Source organism: Cyprinus carpio, chromosome B10 (assembly GCF_018340385.1).
Source record: "Cyprinus carpio isolate SPL01 chromosome B10, ASM1834038v1, whole genome shotgun sequence".
Taxonomy (NCBI): domain Eukaryota; kingdom Metazoa; phylum Chordata; class Actinopteri; order Cypriniformes; family Cyprinidae; genus Cyprinus; species Cyprinus carpio.
Window position 1 is genome coordinate 2733900 of NC_056606.1, and position 25919 is coordinate 2759818.

Genomic DNA, 25919 nt, shown 5'->3' on the forward strand with positions numbered 1-25919 from the left:
AGCATAAATAAATGCAGTAAATGAGTAAAAGCCATGATTTTGCACTCATTTATTTTTATGTTGCAGTAAATAACTCAAAAGTAAAATACATTAATTATTGAAATGTTGTGATTTTTTGTGTGAGTTTGATTTGTTGCTGTGTATATATATATATATATATATTATAGGGTCACTATGATATAATTTTAGACCAGATGACAGCACTGACACTGAAATGTTTGCAAAAAAAAAAAAAAAAAAAAAACATCTTACAGATTTCAGTTTTCTGTAGGTAGTCTACATTGTTGTTACTAATTCTGCTGATTTGTCAAGTTTTCAAGCTTGCTAAAATAATAGAGGAATTTTGGTCAAAATTCGTAAAATTGAATTGAGATTACATTTATAGCCCTTGTTTCAAGTTGCAATCATTATGGAGCTCGGTGCACAAAATTGCATTTGAAATGATATTATAAATCCTGTAAAACATATAGAAGGTGATTTTTGATTTCTCCAGTTCTCTGCACTGGCGTTTAGCACAACCGGAAGTATCTATGCACTCACCTGCCAGGACCGGAAATCCAAGATGGTGGTATGTCGGAGATATTGCACACAGCAAAGAAATTCGAACACGTTGGTTTCAGTGGCGGATTGTGACAAGAGCGCCACCTAGTGCACGTCATTTGTCAAAACGTCTACAAATCAAAAAACACTTTTTAAAGTCTGTATATCGATGCTGTAATAAACAACATGTAAATTATAGCCAAACGTGTGAGACATGGCCACGCCCTCATAGATGTATGTTATGATCTTTCCTGCGTGCTTTGCCAGTTTATTTCCTGGTCAGATTATTGAAAGTGTAAGCTAAGCGAGCTGTGGCTGATTTGGCGTTCTAGTGTACTGGAGATCTCCAAGCGCAGGTCTAATATCTCTGATAATACACACGAATATGAACAGAGCTGCATATGAAGCAGGTCTGGTGCAGCTGGAGGATCTCACACACGGACTGGAGGAAGACCCAGTGTAGGAGAGGACTCGGTTTGGGCTCTAAGGGTGGTGTACATGACCACAGATTACACCTCGACATTACCTTTCTGTGCAGGCTCCAGGTGTTCTGGATTAGAAATGAAGCTTTCATACTCGAGAGATTACTAATCTATCGAATGAATCTGGATCCTTTTATACGACAACGCGCAGATGTGCTGCCCTGAGCTTCGAGCGAGTAATGAGTGTGTGAAGCGTTGCTACAGCGGTAAGCGTGTACGCGTGTGTGTGTGTGTATGTGTGGGTTGTGTTATAGGTTACTTGGTTTTTGAGGTTGGATTGAATGATTGATTTGCTCTTTTACCAAGCCTAAAATATCTTCTTTTGTGTTCCTTCTTTTGTATCATTTAACAGTTCTGTTTTCACAAAGTCCAAACCCACAGAAACAGAGCGGGGCATTCTCTTTGAGCCGGAGCTGCTGGCCGAGCTGAATGAGGAACAGAAACAGATTCTGTTCTTTAAGATGAGAGAAGAACAGATCCGGAGATGGAGAGAAAGAGAGAAGCAGCTGGAGAAGGAGGAAGCTGCACGTGTCAAAGTCAAAAAAGGTTTTTAATCTTCACTCTCTCAGTAAGATGTGAATATACTGGGCACAGGGTCTGTCATATCATATATATTACCTGAAATGTATGGATTACTGAATTCCTTAAACAAGAATTTTATAAAGATAGTAAATCTGTCCTGAAGAAATGATTGATACTATAGTAAACATGAAATCAGAACTGATATTTACTTTTTTATACACACATTTATGGTCTTTATTAATGTTTTGTTGATGAAGTTATTCCAAAGAACAGAAATGTCAAAATATAGTAGCTTGTTCCTCCTCTAAAACCTCCTCCTTTGATATATTATAGCTTGTTCCATGTTAAATTCAGTGTCTTATTCAGTCTTTTTATTCAGTCAGTTACCAATTAGTATAATCAAGTCCTATCCTTTCTAAAAAAAATATATGTACTATTATTAAAGTAAAATGGGTTGCAACCAACAATTCATGTTGACTTTAAAGTAATCTCATTTGTGATTTTGGGTCAGATTCTTCTTGAAGCCTCAGAGAGACAAAGTCAAAGAGAGACAGCTTTGATTTGTGCTATAGAAATCTAGTCTCAGATATTTATTAGGCATGGACAGATTCGCTTTATTCAGTGCCACAAAATCATTGTCTTCATTGTGAACGTTGTGCAGTTTCAGGAAAGACTGTGTCGTGGATAAAGGGTCTAGATGACGATGTGTGGGTTTGGGTGATGGGAGAACATCCTGAGGACAAACCCTACGATCAAATCTGTGATGAGATCATGGCCGAGAGAGCAGCCCTGCAGGCCCAGAGAGAGGCCGAGAAGCTCAGGTGAAACTGCACCAGTCACACTCACAGTTTTCTTTAATTTAATGCAATCGCAATTATATATTTTTTAAGTTATAAAGTAGCTATACATAATGATATTATTAATTGCTCTGTTGCCTTTAATGCAGATTTAAACAAAAAAAATTCAGTGTATTATAGTTTTTTTTTTTTAATGTAATACTGAAAAAAAGATCATGAGAATCTAAGGAGACTCATCATTGTAAATCAGTATTATATTTTGAATATAACATTTATTTTTGTATTATCAATTTAATTTGGACTAATTTTGTCCTTTATTTATTAGTCCCGCACACCACTCAAGTTTGCATCATCACAGAAATTTAGATCGAAACATTGCAGATTAAAATCTAGTGCACCCATGATTGATTCAGGTGTGCGAGGCACTTAATATTTTATTATTATTATTTTAATATCACTATTTAGGTTTTTATTCAAGTTCAGTGTAGTTAATTTTTTTCTTTCCAGTTGGTCATTTTAGTGCTTCAACTAAAGGCAACATTTCTATTATATTCTATTACATTTCTATTCTATTATAATTGTTCTTTAACTTAACTGAAAATGTATTGCTTGGTGTAAACTACAAAGTAATCCACTCAGTCAACACTAGTTAAATATTTCACCAGTTAATTGGAATGTTGTCATCAGGGTTTGTGTGCTAATACTGTGTTCCTGCTGATGCCACTTCCTCCTCATGCACTTGTTCTTCTCAATGGGACTTCTGGACAGAAGTTAAAATGAATATTTGTTTCTGGTTTTAGAGGCACTTCTGATGTAATATTATAATAATCAATGCCTGCTTGGGTGTATATCAGCGCAAACAAACCAAATGGCAGGTATTTCCATGATGCAATATGTGTTGCAGATAACTGCACTGAACTAAAGGGCAAACGTCCATGTGCAGAGTAAAACTGAAGAGACTTCTGTGTAATATAAGTTGTGACAGTAACTGACCGTAACTGTTTATTATGTGCAACATTAAACTACCACGATATGAAATACCAGCCTAAATTCAACACAAATTAATAGCTACCTGAATTTTGTGTCATGAAAAATACATCATGGAAAACAGAAAAGCTTGTCTGGCTTCTTTTCACATACCTTTTTTAAAGCGTACGTACTAGACAGTAAGCACGAGGAATTTATTTTTTGCTGTGTGAACATGAGCACTTACGTCTTCAAGGAATTTACCTCTTATTGTTATGAATGTTCTCATTGACATTCATGGTCTCCCCCTCATACCAACTATTTCCTGTTCAGTTCTGTGAAACATTAACGACCGCCAAAAACTCTATTAACCTGTGCAAGTGTTCTTTTCACTTCTAAATGTTCAGGGCTAAGAAAGAGGCTGAGCTGGAGAAGAGGTTTTCTGGCCTGTATCTTGAACCGGAGCAGGTTGTGTTGTCAGAGCAGGAGGTCCAGCAGAGGAGAGCAGAGGAGGAGCTCAAGGTGCTGCTGCCACACAAACACTCCTCACTCGTCTTTAAACAAATGAAGAAGCAAACCTTTTGGGTCTGTCCTAACCTGGAGGCTTTTCTTTGTCAGAAACTGGAGTTGGAGGAGAGGCGTAAGGCTGAGGAGGAGCTGAGGAGGCTGGAGCAGGAGAGGAAACAGCAGATTTACATCAGCCTGAAGGAGGTGCAGGGCAGTAAACACACTCGCGAGGAGGAGGAGGACAAGGAGTGGCAGAACACATGTAAAGAAAACCAATCAATCTACACAACAAACCATTTCCTCAATCACTTATTAAAACTTAAGAACTGTTTATGATGTGCATCTACAGTGTTTATGCGAAATAGAGTGAATCTCACAGAAACATGTTCTTAAAGGGTCATGAAACCCCCTGTTTCAGCACGGGTTAGTACACACCACAGTTTTAAAAAAGGCTAAAAAAGTGGGCGTGGTGCGCAGCGGCGGAGGAGGAGGAGAAAGAAGAAGAAGAGGGGAGTCCGACAGTTTCATTTAACTCCTATCGAGTTAAAAACACAAATAAATGCACAGACATTTGCACTCTGCATCGAAAACATATATATGAGCGCACTGTTGCACCTCTGAGAACTTTTAAGGCTTATTCTGAGGTGTTTATATAAGCCTTTTGACGGAAAAATGGTTATGCTCACCAAGTGAATGAATCGTGTTTGTGCTTGAACTGTTATTACAGAACAAAAACAAACACTCTTCTTCAATCCATGAACGTTTCTCTCAGTTGATGTGTGCGATGTCATGTCACAGTATGAAACGTCTGTCATAGCGAATCAACACATGCGGTTGTGAATAATTAAGCGAAGCGTCTTCTCATAGGATAAGAATACGCAGTCTCATGAATAATTTAATAGACACCGACGCGTCATCGATGTACTATAGTCCACTGCCATGTCACAAATTGTGTCGTCAACACAATGTAGATTTTAAACCCAGAAGATGAAAATAGTGCAAAAAATCTTAAAATTAACCAGTTTTCTTCTCCAACAGTTAAAATTATCGGATGCTAACATTGTCTTCTATGAGGTGCAACATAAACACCTCTGCTAAAATCTCAGAAAAAGTAGTTTGGGGTTTCATGACCCTTTAAGCAAGAAAGTTACTGCACATAACCCCCCCCCCCCCCCCCCCCCAGAAAATAAATTTTTTTGGAGATTATTTTGAGAATAATTGGCAATGCTTTTTAAATGCTCTTTACTGTAATACAGTTACATGTTTTATTGTATCACAGTATTAAAAGAAAAATCATAAAACTTTGCATTTATGCAAACAACTTTGAATTTCAACTTTGAAATAATGCATACAGTAAATCTTAAATATTAATATACTAGTTCTAGACCTGGACTAGACCTGTTCTCACTCTTAACTAGCATGCATATTACTAGCTTATTGGCTGTTTATTATAAAGCATATATTAATACCTTATTCTGCACGAACTTATTTTAGATCCCTTAATCCTACCCCATACTTAAACTTCACAACTACCTTACTAAATATTAAGCAGCAGATTAGGAGTTTATTGAGGCAAAATACATAGTTTACAATTAGTTAATAGTGAGACTTGAACCTTAAAATAAAGTGTGACCTAAAACACTAATAATACTGAAAATCATCACTGAGAATATTGAGAATTATACAAAGAAACGTGTTATTTGGCGTGAAACTGCCACATGACAGTTATTGTCTGAGAAAGGATATTTTGTTCTCTGTGGTTCTGTTTGTGCTGTTATTTTCTCAGTCATGCATAAATAAAAGGAATAACCCGTGTGATTTTGCATATGTGGTTCCAGTGCAGAAGTCAAAAGCTGCAGACATGCGCAGACGATCTCTGGCCAAGCAGACTATTGAGGACCACCGCAGGCGCTCGGTTAAAGCTCTAGAAAGAGGACGTGTAGAGGCCATGACAAAGACCTTCGGCAGCACCAATTTAACCACTCCACCCAAACCCAAACCCAGAAACAGCAGCAGTGCTATCAGCCGGTGAGTCATGTGATATGCCTCACGTCAGAACCAGTGTCAGTAACTGAATAATAAAGAAGTGATGAAACAGAAGGGCTGGTGGTTTGAAAGATCATAATCGATCATAATGGCACATTTACATGCACATCATGTACCAAAAAAAATCTGATTAAGCCTTTATTCTGAAGAAGTTTAAATGCTTCCCAGCTACTGGAACATTCCTGTATTGATGTAATCAGCATATTCTGTGAACAGCTTCTTTTCCTGCTTCTCTCATGTGGAAATACTGGAAAGGCTTGCTCTTGACATTTATTTGAGTTCTTTTGTTCTAATTATGGACAGTAATTGAACCTGACTCATGCTCATTCTTGTTCTTGCTAACAGCACACAGAAGGTGCCATCAATGGCCAAATGTAGGTCATGGGACTCTTATGGTGCTCTCAGCCATCTGTGTATCAATATACGTTCATTTCCTTTAATGTTTGTATGAAAACGTCCTTTACTCCAAAAAGATTTTCATTTCATTTGGACATGTGAATAAGGTGTCTAAATGACATATAATTTAGATTGTTAGCTGTCTTATTCAGATTAAAAAAATAACATTGAATTTTGGTTTACATTCATGTGCATGTAACACAGTCTATTAAACCAATGAGCGGAGACCCGTCGATATGGCATTATCTGGGTCAAGATGTGAACTAGCAGCAGTTCTTTATACTTAGTATAGACACCACCATTAAAAAGTGTGAGGTCCCTAAGATTTTCTTTGAATATTTTTAAGTTACCAAGGCTGCATTTATTTGATCAAAAAATAGTAAAAACATTTAAAAACAGGATTTTTTGATGAATAGAAAGTTCAATAGAACAATATTTATTTGAAACAGAAATCTTTTGTAACATTATAAATTACTTTAATGTCAACTTTGATTAATCTAATGTGTCCTTCACAGTTTCAAATGAATACACACAGTTTCAAATGAATACACTACAGGTAATATTTTTTATTTTTTTGAGTGTTTGTTTGTTTTTATTGTTCTACGTTTGGATTTTAGTTTCATATATTGTGGAACGAATGCAGCAATATGTTCATTATTCAGGTTTGCTCTGAATGCTGGTTAACCTGCTTTTTCACAAAAATATGCATGCAAAATATTTGACCTATCTTTTTTCACCCACCTCTAAATTTGAAGTAAATATAATAACCTGTATAATATAATCTATTTATCAGTGATCTAATAGTCAGTAATCAGAAAGTTATGCAGAGACCTTGACTCTGGGAAAACTGGAATGTCAACTCTAACTCTGTCTCTATACATAGTGATATATTGATCACAGGTGTATGTCACATCTTTTCATTCAGGCATCTTATTCATCTCAGGAATGTCGTACTGCAGACTGTTTGTGCAGTTACGTGTTTTGACAAGGAATTCCCCTCAACACATCATCTGTTGTGCAAAGACACTGTCAGTTTTTAAGATTTACATTCTCCTGTTATATACATGAAAAGATGTTTCAGTTCTGGGGTTGTGATGTACTGTATGGTGGTTGATGATCCAGGATTTGAATAAGATATGAGAGTAGTTAAACATCTCGTGTTCTGATTGGCAGGAAGGGTGGTATGCGGCGCTCAGTGTCAACTTCTTGCAGAGACCATATTATTCGCTGGTTCAAGGAGGAACAGTTGCCGCTCAGAGCAGGATTCCAGCTCGACCAGAGCCGGATCGCATCCTGGTTTCACGGTGAGAAAATACACAGACTATATTCATTCCTTTAACTTACAGTATAAATCTAGACCTCAGCTTCTAGAGGTTACACACTGCTGCCATCTGCATTCATACAGCGTAAAGATTGAGTGTCCGAATGCTGCTGGATTTCCTATCACTCACATAATCTCATGTTCCCTGCAGGTATAATATCTCGTGAACAGGCAGAGGCGCTACTGAACGAGGGCGAGCCTGGGGACTTCCTGGTGCGTGTTAGTGAGAGGATCTTTGGATATGTGCTTTCCTACCGATCCAGTGAGGGAATCAAGCACCTGCTGATCGATGCTTCAGAGAACTGCTACATGCTGCTGGGAGACCAGATCAGATTCAGCTCGCTCACTGAGCTGGTGGAATATCATGAGGTAATGAACTGTACCTCACTCACTGGTCCTGGCCAAACAGCTTACATCCTGGCCAGCAGAATCCAGAACCATTTCTGGATTTTATTTATTCAGGTGCACACATCCCGAAAAAATAAATAAATAATAACAACAACACCATGTTCACATTCAGAAAATAAAATGAATATATTTATTAATTATTGTTCACATGTCTGACCAGATTAACATACAAAAAATACACCATAAATAAATGCAGAAGTGTCCTCACACATTTTTATGTTTACATTTATGAAGTGATTGTTCCCTATCGAACGGTCTCTCCCGTTGCATTTTACACGCTTATGGGGAAACTCCTGTTTACTCTGACACTGAAGTCTGATTTTTTTCACGTTCGTGTAGCTGCACAAACAAATGGCGCCTCAACCCGCCAAAAGGTGAGGAGCTGACTGCTATATAAGTCGGCTTAGAGTGCCATTTTTCAGAATTTTCCTCCTTTAGTGACGAAAATCATCTCGCTGGGAAAGAAGCCAAAACAAGAGGCTCAGCCTGCTGCTTGCCATAGAACAGCCCTTGGCAGTGGAAAGATCGCAGAGCAAGCCTTTCCCTGCGGCCATCCGTTGGATTAAAAAGAGCACATTTTCTGAGCAAATTTCACTGTGACGTTGTTGCAAATGCCATGCCATGAGTGTGGATCATGCAGGGAACTTCTGCATGACACAGACGGGTAGGTTGAGTGCTTCACTTACCTGGGCAGTGACTGCACTCACTGGGACTGAATGCTCTCACTGCGAGTGCATGAGTCTCACCCTGCTTTGCTCGTGGATTGCCTTTCTTTTGCTCAGCGCTTCACACGATGGCGGTGCTACAAGTGTTTCAGGCCAAGTTTCTACCCAATATGGACAAGTCTGGCCCAAGTCCTGATGCCTTTAAAGAGCTACGCACAGCGTGAAGTTACATGTTCACCAAAGTTATCAGTTTCTCTCGATGTTGCATACAGCGTAGTACGCAACGTCGAGAAAAACTCTCGAAAGGTAATGTCTCCAGTTACTGACGTAACCTGGTTTCCCTGAGAAGGGAACGAGACGTTGTTTTCATGCCGTGTTACATACACTCAGGTCTTTCATAAGCTCTCTCAGTCAGTCGAAAGATTCTGATGAAATGCTGCTCGGTGCCGCTTATAAAGGACACTTTCCCGCCCTCTTTTTGTGTGCTCAAGCGCCATTGGTCATTGCGATGGTGTTAAGCAAATAAGGCTTCAGTATTTGAGGAGAAAGGTGTTCCCCAACGTTATCAGCTTTCATTGGTTTAACATTATATTATCCACTTGGAAAATATGTTCATTTGACTAGAAACACCAGAGACCGGAAATGTAAAGCATCTCTGACTTTACTTCAGTATTATGACGTATTTCCGACTGAAACGAAATATTAAATAGAGGGTGGGGTTTTATTTAAGCACCTCCTCTCCACCTCCCGCTCACAGCAAACTCCGGTTAGAGGGGCGTGGTTAAATCTTGATTTAATGAGGACATTAACACGTCTGTAATATTGCTGTGGAAAAATAGCTGACTTTTCGGGGTCATTCAGTCTGTTGTACCTCATCGTACACCATTTTTTGAAAAATGCTTATTGTGTTTTTTGCATGGAACGAAACTTTCACTGATTGCATAAAGTTTAACGGAAGTTTCTACCATAATTGACACAAAGCATGTGACGTAGGAAAACGGTGGATATGTGCAATTTCAGCAGTCATCTCAGAGTAACCCATGTGTACTTATAGTCAAAATCTGTCAGTAGGTTAACTGTGTATAGGTTTATACTGTTTTACTTCATTGTTGTATGTCTGTATTTATGTAGCACCGTGGTCCTGTGAGGCAAGACATTTTGTTCCACTGTATGTCCACACATGTAGCGGAATGGCAATAAAGCTCAACTTGAACTTGATGTGTAACTCTTTATTGTGTGGCACTAGGCAGAGCCGCTGAGCTCGTCTGGAGCGGAGGAGTATCTGCGGCGCGCGTGTGGACAGAAAGCAGCCGCAGCAGATTATGCAGAACTCTTCACCTGAACTCCAACCAACAGAAGAGTGGAGAACCTGTGCCTTACACTGTCATCAGCACTGCAAATACACTTACACTGATAATAACTGCATCATCACATTTCATAAGCACCCCTATTTAAAAGTATTAAATTTATCTGAAGTTTAAATCTAACATTAAAAATGATTTTCCATCCCAAAACACGAGCCTGTTCCTTTGTGTAACAGAAAAGATGAAAGTTAGGGTTACACTTTATTTTAAGGTGTCCTTGTTACAGTGTAATTATACATTTAAGTAATGAGTAATATCAATGAGCTACATGTACTTACTATAGGGTTAGGATTACTTAGGGTTTGGATTGGGGTTACTTGCATGTTATTATGCATAAATTATTATAATAGTAATGTAACGTGTAACAAGGACACCTTAAAATAAAGTGTTACTGATGAAGTGAAACTGAAAAAAGTCTTTTTTTTCCAGACAAATTCCTTTTTATTTCAGAAATTGATATAAGTGCACTCTTCATTTTATTCTATATGAACAAGCTGGTTATTTTAAAACAAATCAACCATAACAAACCAACAATTACACAAAGTTTATTCTTTTTAATCACAAAACACATTTAAAACAGTTTTGGAAGCATGTAGTTTTGTTCTTCTGACACTTTATAAAAAAATGCTTGGCTGTGATATGAAAACATTTACTCAGTTGACAAACTTTAATCAGGTTTTAAATGAGTGGAAATCGTAAAGGAAACACTATATTGCAAACAACACTTTATTGGAGTTTTATAGGTTTTAATTGTTAAGATATTGTGAGCTGGGTTCAATTTATCCTGTAAAATGCATTACTTTCAATTTTTTTTCTAAAGAGCTCACTTAATTTAATTGTTTAAAAATTCACAAGACAGAAATTGACATAAATGTAAAAACACTTAAAAGTGACTCGAGCTTTGGAATCTCCCAAAAGTGTGCAAAGTTAAGCTTCCCTTACTGATGTGCACATATTTCATAAAGTGACATGAACTCACACAGAACGCATCAGCACACTCAAAGACTCAATATCAGTAACAAACAGCCATTCAAAACATGTGACCTGAAACCACACCTAAAGACTTTTGTTTCCCTTTATGTATCCATTAATTACTATAAGCAGGTTACATTTCACTAGCAAGGTCCTAATTTAAGAACTTGATTTTGAATGTAAACGCAGAATTCACTGGCATTCAGTAAAGTTCTAGTAATAAAAAAAACCTGATCATTACATGCAAAAACAATGTATGCACGATTCGAATTGAGAGGAAGCGCATGTTGATGCAAGACGGTGATTTTAGTGATTGAAGAAAACTGAAATACATTTAAAAACAACTGAACGATTGAAGCCCTGCAGAAAAAGCATTTCTTGAGCTAATAAGAGCTGCTAAAAACAATATGATAAATGCATAGCTTTAATTAAACCCTTTTAAATTTGGTGCATTTGAGTGAGTTTCTTGTAATGAAATTCAGAGGTACTTGATAAGTTGGTTAGTACTTCCAGAACCATGACTTCATTCCTGTGAGAAGCACCCAAGGAACCGTTCCCAGCACACAGAGTTCCTCTTCCATCAGGTAAACACAGACGCCTGCGGTTCATTTAAGGCACAGCATGCTACATGAAGAACTGGCCGAACAGATTGGCCACGCCGAGGACGACGAGGAAGCCGTGGAAGACGGCAGAGGGCCAGCGTAACTCACCTCTGCGCTGGAGCGAGATCATGTGGATCAGAGAGGGAAGCACAAACACCAGAGCCAAGCCACATATGGCCCCCGAATACCTGAGAGGAAACCAACGATTACAAAGCCATCGAGTCACCTTCATTCCTACAGCGCTTCACACAATACAGATTGTGTACAACATGAAATAACAGGATCAAGTGGTGTCTATTGGTGTGTGGAAGAGAAAGATTTCATTGAAAGTACTGCTGTATACACACAGGCTCTGCACAGTTTGAGAAATAATGACACTTAGTTCCTGTTTTAAAAAAGGAAGTAGGAAACGGTCTCTCTTACCTGATGATGGAGCCGATGTTGGGGTAAAACCTGGCCATTAGGACTCCAGCTCCCACAACAAAGATGTTCAGAATAAACACATGAAGGAAACTAGAAATGGAAAGACAAGGCATCAATAATGTCAATACATTCCATACAGACAAACCCTTGAGATCGTTCTTGTTTGATTTACAAGCACCTCTTCCAGCTCCAACACATCACTCTGAGAAATTACTGAGTACAGGGCATTTACATGGGGGTTGTAATTTTATGTTATTATGTCACATTATGTTATTAATAACTTTGAAACAGCACCTTCTAAAAGAATAAGGCCACTCAGTCTAAAATTAATCATTTCATTTTCCTCTTTTGTTCCATAATGTGCAACGCACATCTCAAAAATGTGTTTAATTCTTTAAAGGATAAAAAAATAGATGTGGCAACTGTTTTAAATGTTACATTATCTCAGCTATTTTGTAAAGTGTGCTTTAATATTCAGAAGTAGTCCTTGTGACATTATTCTGTTAATCCTCTCTGTCCCACATGAGACATAAGGTCGCATTATTCAATCTCTTCATATTTATGTATTATCTCTATAAAGGATGATTCCCCCACACCACCTTTTCCATTCAGAGAATTCACCTTCATTTCAAACAAACAGCCAAAAAGATTCACTTCTCAGTTGTTTCAGTGGATGTGTCATGAAGCTATAAAGCTGGGAGAAGCAAAAATCTGAATCATTTTGCCAAACAGTTAATTAAACTGATTTGTGGTTTTGAAGCGACTGAAACTCTACTCGGTGAGGACAGCTGCTGGTTAAAACCACGTAACTGCAGTAATCAGTAAATACAACATTTTTTGTAAGTTCTACAAATATGTTTAACACTTTTACAAGCAAATTCCAATAAAAACTGACTAAAAACATACTTTTAAACATACTGGTTTAAGGTTTTAACTGGGATAACATGATTTTGTAACAAAGCACTTATTTAAAACAAAAGATTTCATATGCGCCCATCAGTCATAACTCATTATCATACACAGTTATAACTCACCTGGGATAATGGTCCCCAAAGAGCTGCCCCATCAGCTGCACGCGCACCAGGTACCCCAGCAGAGGATACACGGTGGTCATCTGGAACAGAAGACAAGTCCTCGCGAAGAAAACCAGGATATCGCTGCTGGGGAAGTTATCCAGAAAGTTCTGTAACAGAGGACGAGACAATGTCATTATTAATGAATGCACCTCAATCGGCTCATTTTGAAGCATGATATGATATTACAGCTGCATGCTCAGTCTTACTGGTTCAATGCACTCTTTAGACAGCGGTGGTGATGGGAAAGCAGCAAAGATCAGCACGCCCACATACAGGTACGTTAACCCCACCAGCAGGTACGCCAGCGACAGATCCCGCACCTGCCAACACAGCATCACTACTGAACCACAGCTCACACACAACACTAATCATGAGTCGCAGACATTTCACTAGACTACTATGGAATATCAATATTTTACAATGCTGATAAATAAAACTCTATTTTTAGTTTTTTAGCGTTTGGTTTTAGTTTTCTTCATCAAGGATGCGTTCAGCTGATCAAACGTGACAGCAAAGACTTTTACTTTGTTACCAAAACATATAATGAAAATACTCCCACAAAAAAATTAAGCAGCACAACTTGTGCAGCAAATCAGCAAGATCATGTGACACTGAAGACTGGAGTCATTATGCTGAAAATTCAGCTGCGCATCACAGGAATAAATTACAGTTTAACAGATAGTACAATATAAAAAAAACAGCTATTTAAATGGTGTTAATATTTCACAGTAATATCATGTTTATTATATTTTTGATCAGCCTCGATCAGAATAAGACTCTTTTCAAAACATTTTAAAATGTGACCAGAGTGCTCTTGAAAGGTTTTGTAAGAATTCACCTAATATAAATCTTACAAAATAATTATTTGTCTTCATATCTTCCCGTTGTCACAACGAACAATCCCTATGTTTGCTCAGGGACTGGACATTGTGCAATGAAGTGCTATGGCCAAACCACACACAAAAACATGACATAGACAGAAAAACGCTCGTAGTTTGGCTGACTGTCAGGTTCTTTCTGATCTTCCTGAACACTCACTCTTGACCACAGTGACTCATCTCCATTTTCCCTTTGTACAAAGTACAGCATGAAGTCTTTTTTGCAGCACTAAACATATTTTAGTTTCTCTGAAGCAGAAAAGAAACTTTCTGTTATGTATGGAATATGGAACTAGTCCTGCGAGGACAGAAATGATGCTTCGAGTCAGTAATAACACACTGATGTGTGAGAACACTCACATTGTTTTCTTGATGTCTGTTGTTCTTCATTAGCGTGATGATGCAGTTGTGAATGAAAAATGCTAGTGTGAGAACCCCAGTCAGCTGAGGAAACAGCGATCTGAACTCTACATCAATCAGAGATAAAGACAAGCACACGTCACACAGAGAACAGTGAGTGCTAATTCACGCTTTCACATGACTGATTGCCTCCAGACAGCTTGGGAAGAAAAACCACTCAAACTTGAGTACCTGATTTTGCACTGGTAACGGCCATTTAATCATCATTTTAACGTCATACAATTTTCTTCCACCAATCATTGGATGAATTCAAAACATTCAAAGGCAAATGGGTTTTTGAAACTTTTACATTACAACGCTTCACCTACACAACGCTTTGTGAAGTTCACTGCAGTGGGCAAGTCATGTGAATGGAAGTGAATAAACAACCATAAATATCCCTTTAAAATTAGTGATAAACAAAAAAAAGATGCCTCTACCTGGAACAAAAAACACTGATGAATCAAACCAGTGGAAGTCCAGGTGAAAGCCCAGTCGAATGGCTTTATATGTGACCAAAAAGATGAGATAAACCACTGACAAGGTCCCTGTGAAAATAAATGAAAACCTCACAGTAGATGCAGCTGATGGAGCAAAACACAAGCTGCTGTTCATATTACCACTCTAGCTGGGAAAATAAAGGCCATACCAAGGAAGGTGAACCTGGCGAAGAAGGAAGCGGAGCGGAAATTGAGCAGCGGCAGCAGCAGAATAATGAGGTAAAACGGGATGGTGTTGGTTTTACTCCACCAGCGATCAAACACCGGTCCTGTGCTGTTATCACTCACATAGTACTGGAGAGTGCTGCTGTCTCCGTCCGGATCCAAGTTTGGATATGGACATATCACTGGTGAAAGAGACCGGAGAAACACACGATGTTATTCTGAATGAATGGTCAAGCACATGAAACGCAGCTAAATCAGCATGTCTAAAAAAACATACTGATTCCAATACTGGACTGGATTTGTATTTTTTTATAATATATTTTTTTTTTAAACTTTTTTTTTTATTGCCTTTAGTGATCTTCATAGTCAGATTTGTGAAAGTGACAGAAAAATGGTTTGGAATATCATAAATCCAGGGATTAATTGTCTGAAAATTAAATGGGGCAAAGAATATAAAAAAAATAAAGTATTTTTAAACAGTCTGTCACGGTCAATATTAATAAAAACAAGACTTCACTGATATCAATTACAATAATTAATCACAAAAAACCTAGAACAAGCAAAACACAGTCAGAATAAAAAGTCAGTTATTCAAGCTGTTTGTGACAGTCTTACTCCATACGCACCAGGCCCAAACGTCCTCATCAGCACTGGGTGAAGAATTACTCTCCTTAATATACTGAAAGAGTGGACCCCACAACTTCCAAAACTTCTTGAGTAAGAATCGTATCTATTCTGACTTAATAAAATAAAGACTGACAGCCAACGAGAATATGTAGGAGGCATTTTGGATTTCCAATTTAGCTAAATTAGTCTCCTAGCCAGCAGGAGAATATTCAGAATTAAAGAGGATTGGTAAAACCTTCTCTATGAAATAAAAAAATGGCAGATAAGCAACACAGGTGAATATAAAAGATTGACTCAAGCAATCACGCACTAGATGTCTCTGAATACATATCCTGAATGAACGTTCACAATCACACTTACCAGGATACAGTCAAACAAAATGCAGTGTTGAACTCTGGGTATCATTGGACTCTCCAAGGCTCAAGGAATCCAAAGAGACTAGGCTCATGACTTCATACTAATTAATAATAATAAAAATCAATGTGACCACTTACCTCTATCTGTTCCATTTGTGCCAAACGTATCTGATGTGTTGACATTGTGAACATAGTCTGTGAGAAATATACAGATACAGCAGTTATTCAGACCTTCCTAGAAAACATCTGTCCAGCAGTTAATGGGCATTAAAACATATGAGGAAGGGCGGGGAGAACAAACACTCACTGTAAATGAATTTTCCTGTATTGAACAGGAAGTTGGACATGAGGACCCAGTAGACCACCATCGCACCGATCAGTGACACCAGTGAGAAGACGAGACTTGACCATTTTCCGAATCCCCCAAAGTAATATTTACACACATCAGGAAACTCCCAGTCTGAGGTATCGACATACGCTGCAAACACAGAGCTGCACTTTACACAGGATTCACGCGAAACACCTGCTCGCAGAGAACGCAGGCTTACAGAAGTCAACATCTCATGGAGAAATTGATTTTGTTGGCAATAATGCAGGAACATATGAAGACAGATCTAGCAGGTTGTTAAACTATGGCTTCATAAACAAAACAAAACTCCCAGTACAGTCTTACAACTGTAATACTCAGGATCTGAACCCTTGTGTATCAAACAAACTTTATATACAATCACATAAAGTAGTACCAGATTTGTCCCCTAAAAAATTAGGTGCATAAAACCATCATATAAAGATCTTAAGCCCATAATGGATGTTTCTGTCTAAGAGCTACACTGAATCACTCGATCTCTCATAACTTGAGCCTTCTGTTTTGGGGCTGTGAAAGACTGGCTGTTTATTTGAGAGCGGTCATGTGGTTGGCTTACGTATGGACTTTGTGGACTTCAATACTCTGTAGCAGCAGTAGAGCGTCAGCAGGCCCATAAGAACAATAATGATGATGCCCAGAGTGAAGCCAGCCTAGAAACAGAACAAAAAATAATTTACCTTCATTAACAGCCTGCAGTGAGGAAAGGAAACACATAAGGTGTAAACTTACTTGTTTTATTCCCCATGGCATACTTAATATAGAAGTTCCCATCATGGTGTTCCATATGGCAAAGCTGCACACACACACACACACACACACACTCAATCATTTAAATCAAAAGGAGTTTTTGGAAATGTCACCATGTAAATTCTGCTGGTCTTAACTCTTAAATAACTGTGCTGTTTAAAGATCATGAATATTTAATAATGCAAGTATTGTTCAGTTTTCTGATTCTAGCTCTGAATCGTTTCACACAGTATAGCTCTGGCACTGTAGTCCACAGCTAAACCTGTCCTGTGGCAGGGCTTCATAGCTCTGTGTGCAGAAGCAATGCATTAAAAGCCTTTTTTCAGGGCGGTCTTACATTGTGACGATGCTGGGGTTTTTGGGAGTACTGTCGCCCCCATGCACTTTGAACGCTGTTCCCAAGGGGCTGTAGATATAGATGTCCTCAGGAGAAGGAATCACATGATCTGGAGGTACCTGATAAAGATAAGGCACGTAAACAAATGCATTACATCACAGTACCTTTTATATTCTACAAGACTAGTTTTCTACTTCAGGAGTCCCCAAACAAATGATGCATTGTTCTGAAATACTGCCGGAAAGCTGAGTTTGTGGTTAAAGACTGTGTTAATCTGTTTTTAGAGATGCATCCCCCACAAACCAAACCAGGCAAAACAAAAAAGGAAATCAAAGCCACAGGCTAATTCAATTATACACAGAAACAAAACAACAGACTGCTCACAGATATCTGTGAAATAAGGCACAGCATGAAGAGGGTTTGACTTCCTCAAAAAGCAGGATAAACTCACAATCGTGAAATTTTGGCTCGAGACTAACTTGAATATAAATATGCACACCGTTTAGGTCACAGTGGATAAAAATGAATATTCTGTCATTGTTTGCTCACTCTCATGTCACTCCAAACCTGTGTTTGGTTTCACAGAAAAAAAAAACGGTTCTACCAGTTTTGAAAGACATGAGTGAGTAAAGGATGACTTTAGGGTGAACCACTGCTTTAAGGATTTGTAAACTTATATTGGACAGATGTAGACCGAATGATTCATTCTGAATGATTCACAACTGTGTTGAAAACTTTGTGTCATTTTAAGGAGGTCTGACTAAACCCAAAAGCCTTAACTTCACACAAAGGAAGACCGTTGAGTTGGTGTGAGTATTTGACAGAAGTAATACGCTATGATTTGCTGTGTAGACCAACAGTAAGCTGCTTGGTTTGAAAGTGGATTATATGAGAGCTGTGCTTCATGCATTATTACATTTTTAAAAACAGTTTTTTTGACAAATTTCACTAATGTGATCGCACCTTTACATCTGTACAGCTAGTGTTAGTAGCTTATCTCCTTTTCTGTGCCATTAACTTGATAACATGTATAACACGCAACGAACAAAAATATTTGCCATTGTGCAAATGTTAAAAAGAAAATGAATAATTAAAAAGTGAAACCTAAGCATTCTCAAACAAATGGCATCGGTTTCGTTTACTTAAAAATCCTGTGTTTTTGTGGAAATATATGATTTGATGTGCACGATGACTGTAGTTTTTGCAAATAATCACAACAGGCCTAATAAACAACCCGCAGATATTCTGATGTTTGTTTGTCCAGACACAGATTTGAAACATGCAGAGGTATTTGTAGTGAAAGGCCACACCAGCAGTCGGTCAGAAGAGGCTGTCAGACGGCCGTAGTAATGAACCCTGCTGCTCAGCGCCGCAGCTTCAGCGGACACCCGCTCCTGAACCTCGTCCCCCACTATGTTTCTGGGCTCCACATGAAACGGCCTGAAAGACAAAGCAAACAGGACCGTGAGGTGGTTCAGAAACATCTCAGAAGGAGACTGCTGATCCAGGACATGCCCTTCACAAGATGTTCACATCAGGTTTTTTGTTTTGAAGCACACGTGCAGTGAATAACACTACATCTTAGACAGTATTTGTGAAATACCAGACTGAGTTAATTCAGTCTGCCCAGTGATGCTAATTAGTCCTGGAAGGAAACCAGACTGAGTTCACAACAACAAACTTTCTGAGTAAATGTTTTGCTGCACTACATATGATAAATATTTGTTGAGTACGTTTAATCAATTTATGTTTTGCGCCCCCCAAAAAATGCATAGCTGAAACATTTCAAAAGATTAAAATATTGCATGTGTCTTTACGATTCCTTACTAAATCTGGAAGTTCACGTAAAAAATTGGTAATAAGATGTTACACTAAATCCAGCAGAAAAACAGTACCTTCTTTGCTTGGGGTCCAACGAATCGGTGTAATACTCCCCAGCTCGCACTGATCCTAGTAACGGTTTACTGTCCTCGTCCATGATGCTTGTGCTTCGTTTAAACCGTCATCACCTGTAAAGATGGACAAACACAGAACACAGAAGAATACCAAACCATGAGATGATATCCTCCTCAAAATCAACACAGTAACAGCCAGGGAGGATGAAACCTACAGACAAATTTCCTGTGGGAAAACATTACGTGTGTAATGACACTTTAAACCCTGCACATACAAATAACTGGATAAGACATGATGAGACATGTCACACACAGACTCTAAAGCGTCACTTCACATTAGAGAACACAGAACAACAGCAGAGATTCCTGTCCTGTGAGTAATGTGGAAATGTCTGGCTGAACACTTACACTCCAGATGATATGGATCAGGGAAGATAAGTTAATACACACACACACACACACACTACCGATCAAAAGTTTGGGATCAGTAAGACTTGTGATATTTTTTAAAGAAGTCTCTTATGCTCATCAAGGCTGCATTTATTTGATCAAAAATACAGAAAAAAACAAAAAAAAACAGTAATCTTGCAAAATTACATTATAATATTAATTGTTTGTTTTTTTTTATATTTTCAAAATGTAATTTATTTCTGTGATCAAAGCTGTATTTCCATCATCATTACTCCAGTCTACAGTGTCACATGATCCTTCAGAAATCATTCTGATATGCTGATTTATTATTAGAATTATCAATGTTGGCAACAGTTGTGCTGCCAAATAATTTTTGGAAAACTGCGATACTTTTTTCAAGATTCTTTGATGAATAAAAGTTAAAAAGAACAGCATTTATTTAAAATAGTTTTTTTTCTAACAGTATAAATCTTTGCTATCACTTCTTAATTTAAAACATCCTTGCTGAATAAAAGTTTTAATTTCTTAAAAAAAAAAAGAATAAAAATTTACTGACCCCAAACCTTTGAACTGTAGTGTATATTGTTAGAAAAGATTTTTATTTTAAATAAATGATCTTCTTTTTAACTTTTTATTCATCAAAGAATCCTGAAAAAAAGTATTACAGGTTCCAAAAAACAAAAAAATAAAATCAAGCAGCACAACAGTTTCCAGCACTGATAACAAATCATCATATTAGACTGACTTCTGAAGATCACGTGTCACTGAAGACTGGAGTCATGATGCTGAACATTCAGCTGCGCATCACAGAAATAAAATTACATTTTAATGTATATTAAGATAGAAAAACGTTATTTTACATCATAATAATTTTTCACAATATTGCATTTTTCCCTGTATTTTTGATAAAATATATGCAGCCTTGATGAGCATAAGAAACTCCTGTAAAAAACATTATAAATAGTTGATCATTAAAAATCCGAAACTTTTGACCAGTAGTGTGTGTGTGTGTGTGTATGCATGTATGTGTATATATATATATATATATATATATATATATATATATATATATATATATATATATATATATATATATATATATATATATATATATATATATATATATATACACACACACACACACACACATAACGTACACACAACTGGTCAATATATATATATATATATCTGTATGTATGTCAAATTTGATATCAACTGAATTTTAAATAAAAGTTAAAATGTTAAAAAAATACAATTATAATGAACATCATCTACATTTTCAGCACCCAGAAGCAAAGCCACTCAGAAACAGAAAACCTAATCAACACTTTGATTAATCCTGATTAAGAGAAAAGGGTAAGAGCGCAATGCAAGTAGATGGTCTTTCCTGTTGTTTGGATTCTCGACAAACAAAACGCGTTCTGTGAGCAGATCATTAAGACTCATTCTTTTACTTCTGCATATAAGCTATTCACTGTTTGAGTTGAGTTAGAAAAGCTGAAGTTTATAACATCCTCTCTGCTGTTTGAAGGCACTTCTGAAAGTCATATGACATCAGGTGTCATTATATGAGCCATGCAGTTGCTATGGACAACACTCTTTCATATCCAATGTGTCAATAATACACTTTCTGTTCTCTAAATGGAAACTAACATCTGCAGTTTATATGCAATACACATGATGGTATAAACAGGTGAAATCTGGTAAGAATGTGAATGTGTGAGTGCATCATTTTAAGCCATGCTAAAGTATTCATTTAAACTAAAACGAAATAAACAGAACAAGAACTCCATGCGACCATTACTGAATACAATAAATTAACTCAAAAGTCCATGCATCAGCTCAATATGGGTCATAAACAAAAGTGTAGAGTACGTTTATGTGGATATCTACACAGGTAGCCATGAGCTTCACACGGAGATTTCGAATTGCTTTAGTATTCAGATGAAATGTCTAAACAGAAATGTTGAATTATATACTTACCAAACCAGTCAAAAGCCGACAATCTGCTGAGACAAACAGATGTTTTTTGAAAGGAAATTCGGTTTTTAAACGGCACATGGTGCTGAGATATGCTGATGTTTTTTGAAATTTATTTATGTTTTTTTACGGTTCATTAATTTTTAAATTTACATTTTTATTAGTTGTTTCTTTAGAACGACCATGACTCTGTCAACTTTCACTGACTTTTACTGTCTAATTTGGGAGAAAATTAAACACAAAGTCTCCGTCCAATACATTATGACACTGAGCATTGCCATGAGCGATTTTTATACAGGGATTATTGAAATTCATTCAGAGGTGACATGACATTTTCAGTACATTCTTTTTAAGGGTGACCGTGACTCTGTCCGTGTCAAGTTTCATAGAGTTTTACTGTCTAATTTCGGAGAAGATTAAACAAACTCCTTCAGAAGTAACATGATTTTTTTTTTTTTTTATAATAACAAAAATAAAAACTCGTGTCTTGATGGTCAGACCAGTGACGTTGGCTGTTTGAACCCTAGGTAGACAAAGAAAAAGCTGCCTCCAGAGGTTAAAGGAACATGAGACTTTAGCTCATCTCTCTGAATTGTAATAATGCATGTAGAAAAAGCAGGAAACAATCCGTGTTATAATGTATTTTAACATGAGAGAGATATCTATTGAAAGCCTGACATGTCTACTTTTAAACTAAACAAGTGCTGCCGAAAACAAATATTCTGTGATAAAGTAATCCATATGAAAACAAGCGATGTCGGTTTTCCGTCTCCATCATTATCTTCTAATTCGACCTTAGCGCCATGGCACTTCTTCGAAATAATGTTTCTGGAGAAAGCTTGGCTTTTGAATCAGCCTTTTCCACAACAGAAGAGAATTTACCTTGGTGAGACTGTTCTTCAGGTTTTTTTTTATTTTACTGTTTTGCTTCCGATGAGTAGGAGAATAAGACATAATTCACCCCCAAAAGATGTGATATGGTTGAGGATTTGAGATTTTGGATTTCCTCAGAAAAAAGAATGAAGCACTTTATTCAGTGAGAGTTCACTATGTAAAAACGCTGAGTGAAGTCTCTTATTTATTTATATACTTGTACTAGTTTTACATAGCGTGAGTAAACATTTACTAGTTAGACTTTTTCCAAAAACTATCCAAACTATAATTCCTGACTAAATGTATAATCAAGTGAAATATTATGAAGTTTCAATAACAATATACACTACTATACCATTCAAAAAGCTTGATGTAAATAATATAAATGTACCAATAAATGTAACTGTAACAAATGTAACAATCATTGCTGTTCTTTCAATTTATCCCCTAAAAAACCTAAAAAAAAATATTCTCAGCTCTCTTAATTCAACATAATAATAATAATAATAATAATAACAATAAATGATAATAATAACAATAAATTTTTTTTGTAGAAAATAAGATTGTTAAAAGGATTTCTGAAGGATTGTTGTGACTGGAGTAATGATGCAAAAAATTCAGTTTGAAAGTCAGCTTTGATTGTTCCTAATAAACTGTTTAACTGCACTCACAAGTGAATATTAAATTTATGTTGTGGGATAATTAAATATATTCTAAATAAACTACAAACATAAAATGATATACATTTATTTTGTCCTCACATTCTTTCTTGTAACTCATCCCTCTCAGTGACACAGCTGACTGAATGGCTCATTATGCAGCTCATTATGCAGGCCTTTGTCTTCTCAGGTGTGAATTCATGATAGTTGGCCTACTCGCATATGACTTTTACCAACAAAAGTGTCTTAGAGAATTTAAATCAATATATTGTTTTCCTGTAAGTGAGTAAACAAGATGATTTTCACATCATTTAGAAAAAAAAAAAATTCTAGGCTACAAGCTCCAGTTCTCAAAATTCCTGGGAACCAATTTTCTGTATGTGTTTTTCTTGCCTTATTCAAGTGATTTAACATTTTTAGTTTTTCACTAACCACGCATAACATTTTTTTCTCAAAAACACAATCATGTACATACATGCTGCTCACATATTATTATAGCCTAGTTTGTGCTGATTACAGTGAGATTAGACTTTAGCCATTTAGATATTTATAAGAAACTGAAAAAAAAAAGCACAAATGTCAGGGGCATGACAAAACTTCTCAGGCCCCAAAAAATACCATAGACTCCAGAGGGGTTAACAGACTTTATTTTTTCTCCAAAACTACGCAGTCCAACTGTATCTTTTTATATAATGTGTCAATATGTAATTTTTTTTTGTATGATTATTGATTTCCTTGTTTTAGCCACATTTAAACATGCAACAGCTGAAATATGTGGCCACATTTAATTAATAACCGCTGAAATATAGGTCTTCATTTTGGCCGCTTCTTGAATCCGTACCGTAATTCCACAAATAGACGTGCAGGTGTGTATTAAAGAAAAACTTATTTCATTATTTCAATGAAAAGTTGGATTTATATACCGCTTTCTAAATAAAGATCCGAAAAGGATTAGTGGTAGATCTGCGAGTCGTGTGACAAAAGTTTGAGAAATTACATAAACAAACAAATTGGAAAGAAGTTGCTTATGGTTTATTTTAACTAGCAATTTATATACTCCCAGAATGTTGAAGAGTGATCAGATGAATTGCACGGATCCTTCTTTGCCATGAAAATTAACTTAATCCCAAAAAAAACTTTCCACCGCATTTTGTTGCTGTGATTCACAAGGACCTGCTGAGATCATTTCAGTAATCATCTTGTTAACTCAGGTTGAGAATGTTGGCGAGCACAAGGCTGGGAGATCCCATTATAATCAGAGCTGGATTGGGTTAGAATGGCAGGCTTGACGTATTAAAGGAGGGTGATGCTCTTTGAAATCATTGTTCTTCAAATGTGTTAACCATGGTGACCTGCAAAGCAGCGTGCAGCCATCATTGAAATTGCATAAAAATGAAGCCATGAGGCAAGGATGTGTGTCTACTAAGATGAAAGTAGAAAGTGACGTGACATGCAGCCAAGTATAGTAACTTACCTGCACCGGAATTAGGTGCTCTGCTTTTTTTAACCCCATCCAAAAGAAGTAGGAACACACACACACACTTACACTGTGAACACACCAGGAGCAATGGGCAGCCATTTATGCTGCAGTATGAAGACAGTTAGGGTTTGGTGCCTTTTAACTCAAGGGCACCTCAGTTGTAGTATTGAGGGGGTGGAAGGCTGGCCATTCCTCCCCCCACCACAATTCCTGCCGCTTGAGACTCCGACTCTCACAACTAACCTTGGTTACCAGATCCGACTCACTCAGCGCCTAATGAGCCAGGCTTCCCACCCCTAAATCAGCAATTTGCCGGTTCCATCAAGAACTTCAAGGAAAGGGGTTTCAATTCTTGTAAAGAAGGCGGGGAGAGCGATCCAAGAAAGGACCAGCAAGCACCAGGGATGCGTCTCATTAAGAGGGTTCAGCTCTTGGGGATCAAAGGAGTGCTGCCACCAATTTTGAGCTTGCTCAGGAATGGCAATAAGCAGGTGTGAGCGCATCTGCACAGTGAGGAAGGGAGAGAAGATGGCCTGGAGTCAAGAGAGTAACCGAGAAATAGCCTGCCGAAAACATCGGGGGTTGATTGATCTTCTGCAGAAAATTATGGTGAATGGACTGCTACGAGGACGGGGGCGAATGGTCTCTCCGGGGCCCCTTTCCCGATTGTTTGAAGGCATCTGGAAATGGACTGTCGGAGAAAGGTGGCCCGCATCAGGTGCATATGTCATGCCAACAGTAAACGTACGGCACCATTCTGTATTGTGGGTTTACTTCTCTGATATCAAAGGAGGTGGGGCTGCTCGCAATTCTGCCCAAAACAGCCATGAATACAAAATGGTGCCATTACCCTCCAGCAGCAGCTATGTGCCAACAGCCAGCAACGGTTGGTGAGGAACAATGCATTTTCCCAGCACGATGGAGCACCGGTGCATAAGGCCGAAGTGATAACTAAGGTGGCATGTGACCGTGTTGAAATCTCATCAGGGAGTATGGCCAGACTCCACTATTCTGCCAAAAGTAGCCACGAGGGAGCGTGTGTCAAAAGACTGATCATCGGACAGCAACTTCTTCCGACAAAGAACCCACTGTTTGGTGACGACTCAAAGTTTATTTATCCAAACGATGGAGCACGCTGCCATCAGGTCAGGTGATGGC

General features: G+C 37.6%; 2 protein-coding genes across 2 annotated transcripts; one reads left to right on the plus strand and one right to left on the minus strand.

Moving 5' to 3' along the window:
- Positions 1-925: 925 nt before the first annotated feature.
- Positions 926-10256, plus strand: sh2d4a (SH2 domain containing 4A). Its single transcript, XM_042731965.1, has 9 exons — positions 926-999; positions 1375-1568; positions 2206-2365; positions 3715-3829; positions 3926-4076; positions 5653-5842; positions 7430-7560; positions 7729-7946; positions 9897-10256. The coding sequence occupies exons 1-9, from the start codon at positions 926-928 to the stop codon at positions 9990-9992; spliced, it is 1329 nt and encodes a 442-aa protein (XP_042587899.1). The 3' UTR covers positions 9993-10256.
- Positions 10257-10543: 287 nt separating this feature from the next.
- slc38a9 (solute carrier family 38 member 9) lies at positions 10544-21838 on the minus strand. Its single transcript, XM_042732093.1, has 15 exons — positions 21753-21838; positions 19359-19472; positions 18774-18903; positions 17464-17582; positions 17109-17172; positions 16936-17029; positions 16320-16490; positions 16151-16207; positions 15014-15211; positions 14805-14912; positions 14326-14432; positions 13294-13407; positions 13046-13194; positions 12012-12101; positions 10544-11776 (listed from the first exon to the last, which is right to left on the minus strand). Exons 2-15 carry the CDS (start codon positions 19439-19441, stop codon positions 11611-11613), a joined length of 1650 nt encoding a protein of 549 aa, XP_042588027.1. The 5' UTR covers positions 19442-19472; positions 21753-21838; the 3' UTR covers positions 10544-11610.
- Positions 21839-25919: the final 4081 nt, after the last annotated feature.

Excerpts from the sequence above, each read along its gene's own strand:
- slc38a9 (XM_042732093.1), bottom strand. The coding sequence starts at position 19,441 with ATGGACGAGGACAGTAAACCGTTACTAGGATCAGTGCGAGCTGGGGAG. Across the intron at positions 14,433-14,804 it reads ATCAGTGTTTTTTGTTCCAG|AGTTCAGATCGCTGTTTCCT; the intron begins GTAGAGGCATCT and ends TGATTGATGTAG. Across the intron at positions 13,408-14,325 it reads ACAGACATCAAGAAAACAAT|GTGCGGGATCTGTCGCTGGC; the intron begins GTGAGTGTTCTC and ends CTGTGTTGGCAG.
- sh2d4a (XM_042731965.1), top strand. The coding sequence starts at position 926 with ATGAACAGAGCTGCATATGAAGCAGGTCTGGTGCAGCTGGAGGATCTC. Across the intron at positions 5,843-7,429 it reads AGCAGCAGTGCTATCAGCCG|GAAGGGTGGTATGCGGCGCT; the intron begins GTGAGTCATGTG and ends TCTGATTGGCAG. Across the intron at positions 7,947-9,896 it reads AGCTGGTGGAATATCATGAG|GCAGAGCCGCTGAGCTCGTC; the intron begins GTAATGAACTGT and ends GTGTGGCACTAG.